The sequence below is a fragment of the Electrona antarctica genome, assembly GCF_951216825.1.
Source record: "Electrona antarctica genome assembly, chromosome: 6".
NCBI classification, from domain to species: Eukaryota; Metazoa; Chordata; class Actinopteri; order Myctophiformes; family Myctophidae; genus Electrona; species Electrona antarctica.
This window is the reverse complement of record NC_136811.1, coordinates 16117726-16133326: the sequence shown is the minus strand read 5'-3', so window position 1 is coordinate 16133326 and position 15601 is coordinate 16117726. Positions and strand designations below refer to the sequence as shown.

The following is a 15601-nucleotide window of genomic DNA, read 5'->3' as shown; positions in this document are numbered from 1 at the left end:
GTTCGCCAGGTTGTATGTTCCCCACTCCCCCCGCCCCCCAAAAAAGGTTCTGTTTCCCGCTCAACCAAAAAAAGGTTTTATGTTCTCCGCTCAACCAAAAAGAGGTTCTATGTTCCCCACTTAATAGCACTCAACCAAAAAAGGTTCTATGTTCCCCACTCAACCATAGGAGGTTGCTGTGGACCTTCAGATGTCCGCCTACCAGTGACATCATCGATAGGGCTTTCTATTCACTTCCACTTATCCCCTTATCTGCTTATCCTGTCGTCCAGGGCGTCTTTGACTGCGTGTAGACCAGGTTAGACTACTCTTTGTGCATACTCCCAGCACTAAAAGGCATGGATGCTGGATAGCTGCAATTTGCAACACTAGATTTTTTATAATGGGTTGAATCTAGAGTTGCAATACTCTCCATTGACAGCCCATTGATCAAATAGAAATTTCCAATTTGCTTGTATTAAACAACGTTAAACTAACATTGCAGCTGTAGGGCAAGCTTGAATGATCTTTCAATCTCCCCTGTATCCAATTTTGGCCAATGAAATGGGGCAATAGTTGGGCTGTTCGCACCAGCATAAAGGATAGTTCCTGCTGTGCTTTCTCCCAGATGGACACACGTAGCTATTTGGTGTTTATTCTTTTCTTTCTAAAAAGCGACAGGTGTTATTAACGTTTGAATGTTCACTGTGCCAATGTTTTACTTAATCATAAGGCTCTCGTGAAATTCAAAGCTTGCTCCTTCTTTTGCTGTTTTGTTTTTCTAAATTGGCTGGATCCTTCGGGACCTGCAGCCTGTGCATTAAGCCAGGCCTGCTCGATATTGCTTCAGGGCCGAAGGGCTATTGCTGAAAACAATACTTTCTGTCTGACAGTTTAGCACTCATAATGTATGAGCGAAAGCCCGCTGCAATGGTGTCCAAACATGACTTAAATCGAGTTGCTCAACCCAAGTGGTTCACAAATTGAGGGAGTACTAGATGGTGGAAGAGAATCAGTGGAGAAGGTCTCTGTGGGTGTGGCCGCCGGGGTATCTGGGTTGTAAGGCTATAGGCCAAGGTCAGCTCTCAGGGAGGGGTTTGAGGATCGTCTCTGTGGAACATTGCGATCATGTCAACTCGCCTAACTCTGAGATTCCCTTGCCTGTCATATCCATATATGGAATCCCAATATGCCCACAGATGGAGGCTGTGATGTCGTACATCAGTTAGCTCCATATATAGAGCACCAAGCATTCAGTGACGTGGTTGGACCCAATGGCTATGGGTCCAACCACGTCACTGAATGCTTGCATGGTACTCGATATATGGAGCTAACTGATATCACGGCATCAAGACCTCCATCTTTGGGCATATGGATATGACCGTCTCACATTGACATCACCGGGATGACACATGTACAGTAGCGAACGTAGACACGATGACCCACAGAGATGATCCTCAAACCCCTACCTGAGAGCTTTCCTGGGCCTAGACTGAGCCTTACTACCCAGATACTCCGGTGGCCACAGATACCTTCCCAGTTCCCACTGATTCTCTTCCACTGCATGGGAAACAATATCACTGCCTCCCTGACCACCTGACTGCCAGTTAATAACCGACAAGACAAAGGGGTCATATCAGAAGTTATAACTGTAGATTTGAACAGAGACCTCAACGGTAAATAAGGGCCAATTCAGTGGCTGCTGCGGGACTGGCGATGGATTTGCAGGCCATTATGCAAACACATGCAGCCTCAGTTGAAACAAGCCATGAACTTTCCCAAGACGGCATTTGGAGCAGGATACTATAAAGGTGGATTGCAACCAAAGATGACCAAGAGAGAAGCTGCACTGGTTTTAGGTGTCAGTCCCACAGCCAACAAGAATAAAATAAAAGATGCCCACAGAAAACTGATGATCCTAAATCACCCTGATAGAGGTGGATCTCCACCTCAATCAGCATCTCCACCTCTATCTATAGCAGCAAAGATAAATGAAGCTACGGATTTGATGGATGGCCAGTAAGAACTATAGAATACAATTCTATTGCATATACTGTTGTTGATAATATTATTCTGCTCTGCTGATTGATCAAGGGTCTTTTCTTAACATGATTGTGCCCAAATATATGATGTAAATGTAGGCCTATTTGGTGAAGAATATTTTTAAGTTGTGGCCACATCCCACATGCACTTTATTAAGACGTGGCCACGACTTAATAAAGTAGCCACGTCTTAATTTATGTCGTTCCCTCGACTTATTAAGTTGAGCGAACGAGATCCAAAAAGCTATATATATTGGGGTCAATGCAGCACCAAATTCACCAATGCGTAATTGGGCATCTCATGCACACTGTATCCACCTATCCAAATATAGGCCTAGCCGCCTACTCCACTATACTGGCCGGTTCTGTCACCACGAAGCGACTCGCCGCCGCCTCGCCTTCGATCGCTGTTGCTGGAGCTCTGCGGGGTCGAGTGGTCGACCCGAACGAACGCACGCACGCACGCACGCACGCACGCACGCACGCACGCACGCACACACACACACACACACGTTGGTTTCACATCTAACAGCCCCAACTGTTTACTGTATTTACTGTACATATTTTTGCATTGTAGGCCTACTGTAGTTTGGGGATGATGAAGTAAAAGTATTAATTGGAAATAGAAATACTCAAGTAAAGTAGGCTACAAATACGTTAAAATTGTACTTAGTACATGTTACACTACTGGTAGAAGCTCATGCACCCTGCACACACACGCACACGCACACAGTCACTCACCCGTCACCACACACAATATACACAGACTATGACTGACACGTTCCTCTCACAACATTAGTCATAATCATAATGGTGTAACAATGACTGTGCAGCCTTGCAATTCTAGAAAAAGAGCAACCTCTTGTGGACAGAAGAAGAAACTGCAACATGGCAACATCAAGTGGAATGTGAAAAAGCCATGAGGATGAGGATTAATATAAAAAAGATGTGACAGTGTTCCCCTATAGGGAATGTATGGTGGCTTGGCTCTTCCGAATGTAGAAATGTATAATTTATAATTTTAAGGGGGGAAGAGTCCCGTTTTGAAACATTCCCAATGGGTGTGGTCTGAGGTCCATAGGCTGATGGATGGGGAAATCCGAATATAAACAGGGATATTCTTCTATATGGGATAATCCATGTATCTTGATAGGTAAACATTAATTTTGCTGGGAGCCATGGCAAAGAAATGGCATAGGTGTAATTGATGATTTATATATGGATGCAACTTTTAAGTCATATCAGGAGTTGGGGAATCAATTTAACCTGATGGGTAGGGTTGAATTTTGGAAATATCTTCAACTAGTGTTGGAAGTGTGTTCAACCTTGACAGGGATATAGAGAAATCTAATATGTTGACAACTATTTTTGACTTGCAACCAACAATGCATAGTGCTTCAATAATTTACAAAAATATAATGGAATTACAAAGTGCAAAGACTGAAAATCTTAGATTAATATGGCAAAGGGATTTAGGATGTGAAATAAGTGAAGACAAATGGTCAAATATAATTTCCAAAGTTGGGTGGGCCACTATAAGGGATATTAAAAGCAAATGTATACATTACAAAATTATCATAGATTCTAGTATGCCCCTGTGAATCTGTTTAGGATGGGCTTGGTGGAAGACAAAAGGTGTTGGAAATGTAAGGGGGAAAATGGTAAATTTTTGAGTGGTGCAAGGCTGGCTGGCTGGCTGGCTGGCTGGGTCTGAGCAGTGAGCACGAAAACAGCATGGTTGTTTTTCACCACCTGTGCGCAACCTAACACAAACATGATTACGGGTGTGCCAGTACAGTACAGTACAGTACAGTACAGTACAGTACAGTACAGTACAGTACAGTACAGTACAGTACAGTACAGTACAGTACAGTACAGTACAGTACAGTACAGTAGAGGGACCCCCACACGGTAACTCTGTCATTTCTCTACCATTTCGGACGCGGGGCGGCTCGCCGGAACCGGGCCGGCACCCTGGGTGCGTTCCTGCGGGCCTGGAACTTCCGGGGACCCTCCTCCCCTGGGGTCCCCCACACGGAGTTGCAGCACTCACATGGGTGTGATTTTTACATGCTTTTTGGGAATGTCCTGTGCTTTTGGGTATTGAGGAAACTTGGAGAATGGCTGGGACTAACACTACAAGAATGCCCAAGGCTCTGTCTCTTGATCAGTGTACATATCATGTACAGATCAGAAAGCAGTGAGTTCAGGGATGGGTGAGAGCCTGAGAGTGTTGTGCATCTGCAGGGGTTGTGACGGGGCTGATTTATTTCGGTGGGCTTTTGTTTGTTTCAAAAGGTGTGGTGCAGCAGGCCAGACTTGGAGAAATGGGGTCAAAATGTTGGTCTGAAATATTCATTGTCCAATGAGATTGGCCACAAACGAGTCCAGTTGGTCATCATCTTTGAGCCCCACAAACCGGTCGATGACGTCCCCACCTCGCATGGCGATTACTGTGGGAACTGCAGACACCCCATATTCGATAGCCAAGTCTGTGTGATCATCTATGTCAACTTTTGCCATAGCGATGCAGCCTTTCTGTTTTGCAACAGCCTTCTCTAGCCTCGGCCCAAGGATCTTACAGGGACCACACCACTGGGCGTGGAAGTCGATTAACACAGGTAGATCACTGTTGATGACCCTGTCTGTGAAATCCTCCTTGTCTTGGATGTTGAAGGAGACCTCGCGGCGGAAGGTGGGGGGGAGGGAGCGAGGTAGCGAGCGTGAGAGAGAGAGGAAGTTGAGACGGGGAGCAGCCCACTGCAACGACGTGGAGAAGGACAACGTTGAGTTTGTAGAGGACAGGAAGACTGGGAGACAGCAGACATCTTTCACAGTGAAGGTCCAAACTCTACGGACGAGCAGCCTGTGAGCCATCTGGAGGGGAAGGTGGGATAGGAGGAACAAAACAAAAAAAGAGAATAACAGAGCAGTCTAGAGAATTAACGACTTGCTGACAGTCAAAGTTTAAGTCAATCTACAACTTGTTTGATGACATCATCAAACGAGTATATATATAGCTGGCGAACCTCTGACATCACACTCATGTCACTATTGGTGTGTTTACACGGGCAGACATAAAGACGCGTTGTGAGTTTATTTGGAGCAGCTATCCATCATTGCATCTTTGCAACGTCATGTCACTGGCTTCCATTGACGATGAATGGTAGACTGTATCTTTTACATCTGCCCGTGTGAACGCACCATTAGACTCAGCCATAACCATACGAGGAGTTAAATATGGAGTGTGTTTCATCGTTGAAAATCATCAAATCATCAAAACGACGTTGAAAATATGGTTTAGTATATACTATCAGTATACTACAAGTATACTACCTATAATAATAGTAGGACCAGTATGTTACATAAGTGTATTATGTTAATATATATAATTATACTTGGCCTATGCATGTCCATGATTGGAGAGTGGAATACTGACACCAGCTTTCAGTCTAGGTCCTGTTGCCATGGGAGGAGACCTACCTGTTGCTACGCCCCGCCTCCAATCCAGCCTGGACCAATCACCTGCCCGTCATCTCCACTATTTAAACAAGTGTTGGCAGCTGTGCTCACCAGCAGTGTCACAGTTTGCAGTAGCTGTGGGTGCATGCACCCTGGCCAAGACCTACGCTGAAAAGACTATCAGCGGAAGTGGCGGAAGTGTTGCGTGTAAGATAACTACGTCACGCGGTGCGGCTGTGTTTACTAGTCCCCACCCAATGATCATTTCAGCGGGAATACATTTTCGGGAACACAACGCTGCGATTGGTCAAAAAAACGTTAACTTCCGGGGGGGGGTTACACGGCGGAAGTCCTGCCTTAGATAGCTTATTTGTCCTAGGTTGTGACCAGGCTCTTCTTTTTCGCAGTTAAGTGAGCCTGGGACCGAGGCTAGGGTGCATGCTGTCCAGAGCATTTGGGTTTGGTTGCTACTTTGGGCCACTAAAGTATTGGTGTGTCCTCAGTAAAATACCCTCTTCATCTTGAGTTGAACACATTATGTTAAGCCACTGAAAGTTTGTAAGAAGCAAACATTCTGCTAAGGTTAATGGAGTATGGGAGCTTGCTTTTTGTAAATCGCTATTCTTTTGGTTAGGTGTTGGTTAGAGTAGGGAGTTTATCCTAGTTCTCATTTCTGTTACCCTTTTCTTTTTCATGTTGGTTAGCATCAGTTAGTATTTGTTGTTTAGAGTATAGGCTCAGTTCCCTTTTGCTTATTTCTCTGAGTTAATTGCCCCATACATCCTTAGTTTTCAGTTTAAACCTCAACATTACCTTTATTATAGCATTTGATGGTTGTCTAATGAATACAAGCCTTACTATACTGTTACTATACTGTTTGTAATCGCATGTGAACTCTTTAAAAGAACCTTATCAAAGGCAACAAATAAACAACAGTTCACTTTTCAGCCTGTCACAATCCATTTTTACCCCTAGACCAGTGTTTCCCAACCTTTTTTGTCCCAGGGCACACTTTTCATAGCCTAAAAATATCAGGGCACACCTAGATATACGGTGTATAGGCCTATATCATATATACAGTATATGTATGTATATATATATATATATTTATATATTCATCATTCAATATTCAATAAAGTTCATGGTTCCAAAAAATGAACTAATTTTGTTCTTTTTCGTTCTTTCTTTTTTTGAATTATTATAATTAGTGTGGTTGCCCTAACAGGGCAACCAGACTATTTTAATTGGAACACTTTATTATTCCAGTAACCTTTTGTTTGACGCACTACTCCTCCCACAGTTTTGACTGTAATCACTTGAGCCATATCTCAAATTGACCGGCTTCATCGGGAAGGATGTGTTTGTATTTTTTTAAGAGAAATGTTGTATAGTTTAATTGATATTCATTTATTAGTGAATAAAATTTCCCCATTGACATGAATGGGAATTTTCTCGCATTTTCTCACATTCAAGTACACATTCTCAGAGACTGTAAGCACTATAGTTACAAAACTTGGAGGGTAGGTTCATAATAATTACTAAAATTAATCAACTTATAATGTTATCGGTCGGCCTCATGGTGGTGCTATAACAGCCCACTTTACGTTTTGGCTTATAACTCTTGAACCGTAGGTCGTAAAATATTTTTTTCCCCTGGCTTTCTTGGGTCATGACGCATCTCACCATATAGGCCACGATAGGCCATGATAGATTTTCCGCCATTTTGAATTTTCTCCAATCAACTCCAAATTTGAATCAAATGTTGTGGGTGGTTTAATCAACCAAAAGCCAAAAGCAATTCAATTTTCATCCATAGGGGGCGCCACAAATGCGAAAATTGTAACCGTTTGTCGCAAAAAACATGATTTTTGGGGGCATAATCCCCTCGAATTACTTACACATGATCACAGGGGTGACGCGACATTGTAATTGGCTGGAAATATTAGTGGGAGGGGCCTATGTAAGCGACTGCGGCAACCACACTTTGCACTTCAAAATTGCAACCTTTCCAGTTTATATTCATATTTGAATTTGAAGTCGCACACAATGCATCGCATCGCGACGCATTGTGAGCTTGTAGATCAGCTATTTTCAAATGGTCGAAATGTATATAGGGTTGAAGCGGTTACAGTAATGTATGTTTTTCTAATCAAAATGTAAATCTCCAAATTAACTAGTAACTAAAGTTTTCAAATAATTGTAGTGGAGTAAAAGTACAAATGTTGGCTCTGAGATGTAGTGGAGTAGATGTAAATGTATTGGAAATTGGAATACAGTCAAGTAAAGTACAAATACCTCAAAATTGTACTTAAGTACAGTATTTGAGTAAATGTACTTAGTTACTTTCCACCACTGGGTTAACGGCAGGAGGATGAGTTAACAAAACGTCAACAAAGAGAGAAGTATATGACCAAGCTGTCCGTCTGATGACAAAAAAGAAAGGAGAGAGAAGTATGACTAAAACACAGAAGTGGTCAATGTTATCCTCAACTTCATATTGACATCTGTTGTCCAGATCATATCTCACACCAGGGCTGCAGGGCTGAATCATTCAGGCCGCGGTAGTCAAGTCATACACCCAGCCAGGCCACCCTATCCCTATACCCACACGCATGTACGTTTGGATTACAACAGAGCCATAGAGTATAGACAGAGTTGCGACATTGAGGGGGCAGAAAACAGCCCGGTCACGTGGTTCATGTACTCGCGCGAGCCCTCGACTACAATAGATTCTGTAAACTTCCGGTGTCCCTATTCGCCAATAGAAGTCTATGTAGAAGAGGACTGGCCCCATGAAGTGAACGGAGTTGTCGTAACTCTGTCTATACTCTATGGGCTCTGGATTACAAGTAGGGCTGCACGATATGGACAAAATTTCATATCTCTGTATTTATGCCAAATATTGCGATATCGATACGATATACGATATTACCGTTAAAATTTCATGCAAATCTTTGAATATATATTCTGTCAGAGCGATCGTTTTTAACTCAATCTTTGCTTCATGGGGATCCCTGGAACAACATATTTTCAGATGGGGGTCGGCGGCCAATTACATATATTTTTGGGGTCCTTGACATGAAAAACTTTAAGAACGACTGACATAGAAACATTCAGAAAACTGTCAGGATTTAGAAGACATTTGCAGAAACGTCTTCAGGTCTAAATGGGTTTTTTGACGTGCCAAAATCTGCTATTGACCCCCAGTATAAATGGGGGTCAATGTGGACCGAAGTCCAGACTGATACCGTGGAGAAACGTGAGTTGTGAATCCACGATATCAGTCTGGCTATTGCCAGGCTATAAGAGAAATGCCTATAGGCTGCTACAGTATATTGCAGTCTACTTAGATTGCCTCAGAGGAAATGGAGAATGGACAAATTCAGCTTACTTCCCCATCAGTCATCACTGGTATGGCTTGACTTCTCTTTTTGGGTCTAGACGTTAATAGTGTTTGGCCTTCAGGGACGTATTGTGGAATTAATCCGTTCTTTTTACGTATATTTTTCTTCTTCTTTTAAATTTTGTGATGAAAAACATGTTTTTCATCACATTTTCATTGGTTTTGATGTTGATCATTATGCCTACAGGTAAGACAAACCTTTCTTATTTTATTTGCTGAAAATATATGAATGGTTAAGCAAAAAGGCAAAAGAAAAAAAATCCAAAACCTTGCACTTCAAGGTTGTTTTTTGTTGTAAGCACTATAGTGACGACACTGAAATAAAACAATTTGTCTTCCTTCTTAAGACTAGGCTTTTATATACAGTAAATAAATATATGTAAAAGGTGTTCAATCTCTGCCAGGCTTTTTGATTTATTGATTGAATACTGTATTAACAGTTTGCATGGACAAACACAGGGAAGTACAGTACAATACAAGGTTTGCTAAAAGGAGGAATCCAAGAAAGCTTATTGGCTTGTTTCCATTGGGGTCCTGTGCACAATTCGGTCAGGTAAGTTGCAGCTGTCAGGAAAGAGGAAGCCACATGGGGGAATGGCAAAAATTCATGATAGGCAGATGTTGGTACCTTCAGGGAATTCCTGCCTGACGCACCTCCGACGGTGCCTTAGCGCCAACTGTAGGATTTTCAGCAGGGAGCCATCCTCGCCTTGCCCCTTTCTCACCAGATAGTGACCCCTAGACTCATATAATAATAATAATAAAACTTTATTTATATAGCACTTTTTTAAACCAAGTTACAAAGTGCTTGAACAATCAAAACAATATAAAACATCAAAATGCAACAATAATGTAATAACAAATATTAATAATGATAGAAAATACAAATAAGCAATAATACCGGAAATGACTTAAGGAGGTAAAAAGGCCAACCTGTATGTGTTTTTAAGGCTTTAATGGCAGAGGGGTGTCCTCCTTCCTGAGCCAGGCTTGCACCTGACAGCATACCTGACATATCATATGGTGCAACTTTTCAGATTTGTGGTGTCCCCTATTGTCAGGGCCTGATCAGAGCACTTTAAGATAGGAGTTATCAGTAGCACCAAAAGAGTTTCCTTCATGATTATGAGCCTAAGAACCACTTTTAGTGCCATTTTGTTTAGTCTGAGATATGTCCTGCTGGCTTCTCTGACTTAAGTCATATTTTTCTCTTTTTGTCATCAGAGTGGGAAACGTAGTATAAGACAATAGATAGTTTCATAAGCCCTTGCAGTATGTTGTTTGCTAAACAGACCACAGTCTGGTTCCATAGACCAGGGGTTATAAATGTTTTTGGAAATGCTTTGGCCATGTCTCGCAAAATATTCTATAGATTACGATTGTTTATTATTTTGTCTTTATGTGCAGTCATCGAGGTGCAGCAGGTCCAAGTCCATAAAGAAGTGACTGGATACCTGGACCAGGATGTGACGCTGCCATGCTTGTTCATCCCTGAACGCCCCAGTAATGTTCTTGTTACTCAGATGCAGTGGACATGGACGCCAGTCGGAGAAGAGAATGGAAAAACCGTTGTCCTTTTTAGTCCCCAGAATGGACTGAGTGTTTCTGACACTGCTCTGAAGGAGAGAGTGGCCTTTGCAACCACATCCAAAGATGACTTCTGCTTGATCATAAAAGCTGTGACGATGACTGATGAAGGGGAGTTTACATGCACTTTAACAACCTACCCCAATGGCATTCTGGAAGGGACCACCAGCCTCACTGTTCAAGGTGAGTAGGACACCATTATTAATATGAGACTCAGTTAACAGGATTAAGAAAATCTAAATGACTTAGCAACATGCTATGGGTGACAATGGTGCAGTCGGAGTCACGACAGGTTACCGTTTGAGAAATAATACTATGACATGTTGAGAACACAGTACATGTGAGAATGTACTAACTGTGTGATGTTGCTCGCGTGTTTCTCGTGGCATTATGAATGAGATGTTTCTGATCACATGGATCTTCAACATTATAAGCAAAGATAATGTGTAACCAAAAACATTGAAGCTGTTAAACAAATCTATGAAGTCATCAAAGCCGCAGCATCACTTGGAGGCAACCCTATGCAAGAAAAAGAAAAAAGAAAACGCACTCCGTGTCAACTGAGCGGTGCTGTGTGCTGTGTGTTGTGTTCTGTGTGTGTGTGTGTGTGTGTGTGTGTGTGTGTGTGTGTGTGTGTGTGTGTGTGTGTGTGTGTGTGTGTGTGTGTGTGATTAGCTATAGGTATGGCCCAGTATCTGCAGGGGTCAATTGGTCGTACTGTCTAAACAGCAGGGTCAAAGGTCCTACTCTAAACCCCCATAGGGAGGGACAGACAGACAGAGGATGAATACTGTTGAATACTTACCTAAAAAACTAAGGGGTCCTTGGCATGAAAGTTGTTGAAGATGCATGAAATTGAAAACCCCGGCTTTGGTCATTTTTCATGTACATGTTCCTAGCGTGTCCTGCTTGATGAACACATTGTGTTGTTTCTTTTCTCAGAGTTGGCGTTCCTACCGGCAGGAATAGTCACTGGGATAGTGAGGGCTGTCCTACTGTTGCTGATAGTTATGGCAGCCATAGCATACCTCGTCATCATCATCTGCATGGGAAACAATATCACTGCCTCCCTGACCACCTGACTGCCAGTTAATAACCGACAAGACAAAGGGGTCATATCAGAAGTTATAACCGTAGATTTGAACAGAGACCTCAACGGTAAATAAGGGCCAATTCAGTGGCTGCTGCGGGACTGGCGATGGATTTGCAGGCCATTATGCAAACACATGCAGCCTCAGTTGAAACAAGCCATGAACTTTCCCAAGACGGCATTTGGAGCAGGATACTATAAAGGTGGATTGCAACCAAAGATGACCAAGAGAGAAGCTGCACTGTTTTAGGTGTCAGTCCCACAGCCAACAAGAATAAAATAAAAGATGCCCACAGAAAACTGATGATCCTAAATCACCCTGATAGAGGTGGATCTCCACCTCAATCAGCATCTCCACCTCTATCTATAGCAGCAAAGATAAATGAAGCTACGGATTTGATGGATGGCCAGTAAGAACTATAGAATACAATTCTATTGCATATACTGTTGTTGATAATATTATTCTGCTCTGCTGATTGATCAAGGGTCTTTTCTTAACATGATTGTGCCCAAATATATGATGTAAATGTAGGCCTATTTGGTGAAGAATATTTTTAAGTTGTGGCCACATCCCACATGCACTTTATTAAGACGTGGCCACGACTTAATAAAGTAGCCACGTCTTAATTTATGTCGTTCCCTCGACTTATTAAGTTGAGCGAACGAGATCCAAAAAGCTATATATATTGGGGTCAATGCAGCACCAAATTCACCGATGCGTAATTGGGCATCTCATGCACACTGTATCCACCTATCCAAATATAGGCCTAGCCGCCTACTCCACTATACTGGCTGGTTCTGTCACCACGAAGCGACTCGCCGCCGCCTCGGCTTCGATCGCAACGAATCATGTTCAACCCAGATTCGGCACAAACAAGGGACTAAATTCTTTTCGCTCCTATGCCACCAAAATGTGGAACGCCCTACCAACAGTCATTAAGACATGCGAATCCCTTGACTCCTTCAAAACCGCTCTCAAAGGGCATCTACGGATGGCTGCAATTCGAAACTGGCCCCCGTAAAATCTGAATCCCCCCCCACCGCCCCCCCCCTTTTTCCCCTCACTGTATATGTTTCTTTTCCCTTTTTACCTCCATTATGATGAATTCCTGTACTGTTCTTTGTCTATATAGAAGTGTCTATTTGTACGTCTCTAAATGTTTTGATGAATTGAACATGGTGGACCCTGTTGTAAACAAGTGTAATGCTTAATTGGGTCGTCCACTCACAGTTAACAGCCTTTGTATTGAGTTTGTCACGCACGCACGCGCACGCACACACACACACACACACACACACACACACACACACACACACACACACACACACACACACACACACACACACACACACACACACACACACACACACACACAAGTTGGTTTCACATCTAACAGCCCCAACTGTTTACTGTATTTACTGTAGGCCTACATATTTTTGCATTGTAGGCCTACTGTAGTTTGGGGATGATGAAGTAAAAGTATTAATTGGAAATAGAAATACTCAAGTAAAGTAGGCTACAAATACGTTAAAATTGTACTTAGTAACCTACATTTTACACTACTGGTAGAAGCTCATGCACCCTGCACACACACGCACCCAGTCACTCACCCGTCACCACACACAATATACACAGACTATGACTGACACGTTCCTCTCACAACATTAGTCATAATGGTGTAAGAATGACTGTGCAGCCTTGCAATTCTAGAAAAAGAGCAACCTCTTGTGGACAGAAGAAGGAACTGGAACATGGCAACATCATGTTGAATGTGAAAAAGCCAAGGATTAATTAAGATGTGACAGTGTTCCCCTATAGGGAATGTGGTGGCTTGGCTCTTCCGAATGTAGAAATGTATAATTTATCATTTTAAGGGGGGAAGAGTCCCGTTTTGAAACATTCCCAATGGGTGTGGTCTGAGGTCCATAGGCTGATGGATGGGGAAATCCAAATATAAACAGGGATATTCTTCTATATGGGATAATCCATGTATCTTGATAGGTAAACATTAATTTTGCTGGGAACCTTGGCAAAGAAATGGCATAGGTGTAATTGATGATTTATATATGGATGCAACTTTTAAGTCATATCAGGAGTTGGGGAATCAATTTAACCTGATGGGTAGGGTTGAATTTTGGAAATATCTTCAACTAGTGTTGGAAGTGTGTTCAACCTTGACAGGGATATAGAGGAATCTAATGTGTTGAAAACTATTTTTGACTTGCCACCAACAATGCATAGTGCTTCAATAATTTACAAAAATATAATGGAATTACAAAGTGCAAAGACTGAAAATCTTAGATTAATATGGCAAAGGGATTTAGGATGTGAAATAAGTGAAGATAAATGGTCAAATATAATTTCCAAAGTTGGGTGGGCCACTATAAGGGATATTAAAAGCAAATGTATACATTACAAAATTATCATAGATTCTACTATGCCCCTGTGAAACTGTTTAGGATGGGCTTGGTGGAAGACAAAAGGTGTTGGAAATGTAAGGTACATTTTTGAGTGGTGCAAATCCGGGGACCCTCCTCCCCTGGGGTCCCCCACACGGAGTTGCAGCACTCACACGGGTGTGATTTTTACATGCTTTTTGGGAATGTCCTGTGCTTTTGGGTATTGAGGAAACTTGGAGAATGGCTGGGACTAACACTACGAGAATGCCCAAGGCTCTGTCTCTTGATCAGTGTACATATCATGTACAGATCAGAAAGCAGTGAGTTCAGGGATGGGTGAGAGCCTGAGAGTGTTCTGCAGGGGTTGTGACGGGGCTGATTTATTTTGGTGGGCTTTTGTTTGTTTCAAAAGGTGTGGTGCAGCAGGCCAGACTTGGAGAAATGGGGTCAAAAATGTTGGTCTGAAATATTCATTGTCCAATGAGATTGGCCACAAACGAGTCCAGTTGGTCATCATCTTTGAGCCCCACAAACCGGTCGATGACGTCCCCACCTCGCATGGCGATTACTGTGGGAACTGCAGACACCCCATATTCGATAGCCAAGTCTGTGTGATCATCTATGTCAACTTTTGCCATAGCGATGCAGCCTTTCTGTTTTGCAACAGCCTATAGCCTCGGCCCAAGGATCTTACAGGGACCACACCACTGGGCGTGGAAGTCGATTAACACAGGTAGATCACTGTTGATGACCCTGTCTGTGAAATCCTCCTTGTCTTGGATGTTGAAGGAGACCTCGCGGTGGAAGGTGGGGGGGAGGGAGCGAGGTAGCGAGCGTGAGAGACAGAGAGGAAGTTGAGACGGGGTGCAGCCCACTGCAACGACGTGGAGAAGGACAACGTTGAGTTTGTAGAGGACAGGGAGACTGGGAGACAGCAGACATCTTTCACAGTGAAGGTCCAAACTCTACGGACGAGCAGCCTGTGAGCCATCTGGAGGGGAAGGTGGGATAGGAGGAACAAAACAAAAAAAGAGAATAACAGAGCAGTCTAGAGAATTAACTACTTGCTGACAGTCAAAGTTTAAGTCAATCTACAACTTGTTTGATGACATCATCAAACGAGTATATATATAGCTGGCGAACCTCTGACATCACACTCATGTCACTATTGGTGTGTTTACACGGGCAGACATAAAGACGCGTTGTGAGTTGATTTGGAGCAGCTATGCATCATTGCATCTTTGCAACGTCATGTCACTGGCTTCCATTGACGATGAATGGTAGACTGCATCTTTTACATCTGCCCGTGTGAACGCACCATTAGACTCAGCCATAACCATGCGAGGAGTTAAATATGGAGTGTGTTTCATCGTTGAAAATCATCAAATCATCAAAACGACATACTATATAGTATGTCGTCGAAAATATGGTTTAGTATATACTATCAGTATACTACAAGTATACTACCTATAATAATAGTAGGACCAGTATGTTACATAAGTGTATTATGTTAATATATATAATTATACTTGGCCTATGCATGTCCATGATTGGAGAGTGGAATACTGACACCAGCTTTCAGTCTAGGTCCTGTTGCCATGGGAGGAGACCTACCTGTTGCTATGCCCCGCCTCCAAT

The 15601-nt window shown here is 42.7% G+C and overlaps 1 protein-coding gene and 1 pseudogene across 2 annotated transcripts; both read right to left on the bottom strand.

Moving 5' to 3' along the window:
* Nucleotides 1-4371: 4371 nt before the first annotated feature.
* LOC306925700 (thioredoxin, mitochondrial-like) lies at nucleotides 4372-4898 on the bottom strand (the record flags this gene model as incomplete). Its single annotated transcript, XM_079504714.1, has 1 exon — nucleotides 4372-4898. The coding sequence occupies one exon, from the start codon at nucleotides 4896-4898 to the stop codon at nucleotides 4377-4379; it is 522 nt and encodes a 173-aa protein (XP_079360840.1). The 3' UTR covers nucleotides 4372-4376.
* Nucleotides 4899-14430: 9532 nt separating this feature from the next.
* On the bottom strand, nucleotides 14431-14954 carry LOC306924894 (thioredoxin, mitochondrial-like; annotated as a pseudogene). Its single transcript has one exon. The product of its transcript is annotated as a thioredoxin, mitochondrial-like (transcript).
* Nucleotides 14955-15601: the final 647 nt, after the last annotated feature.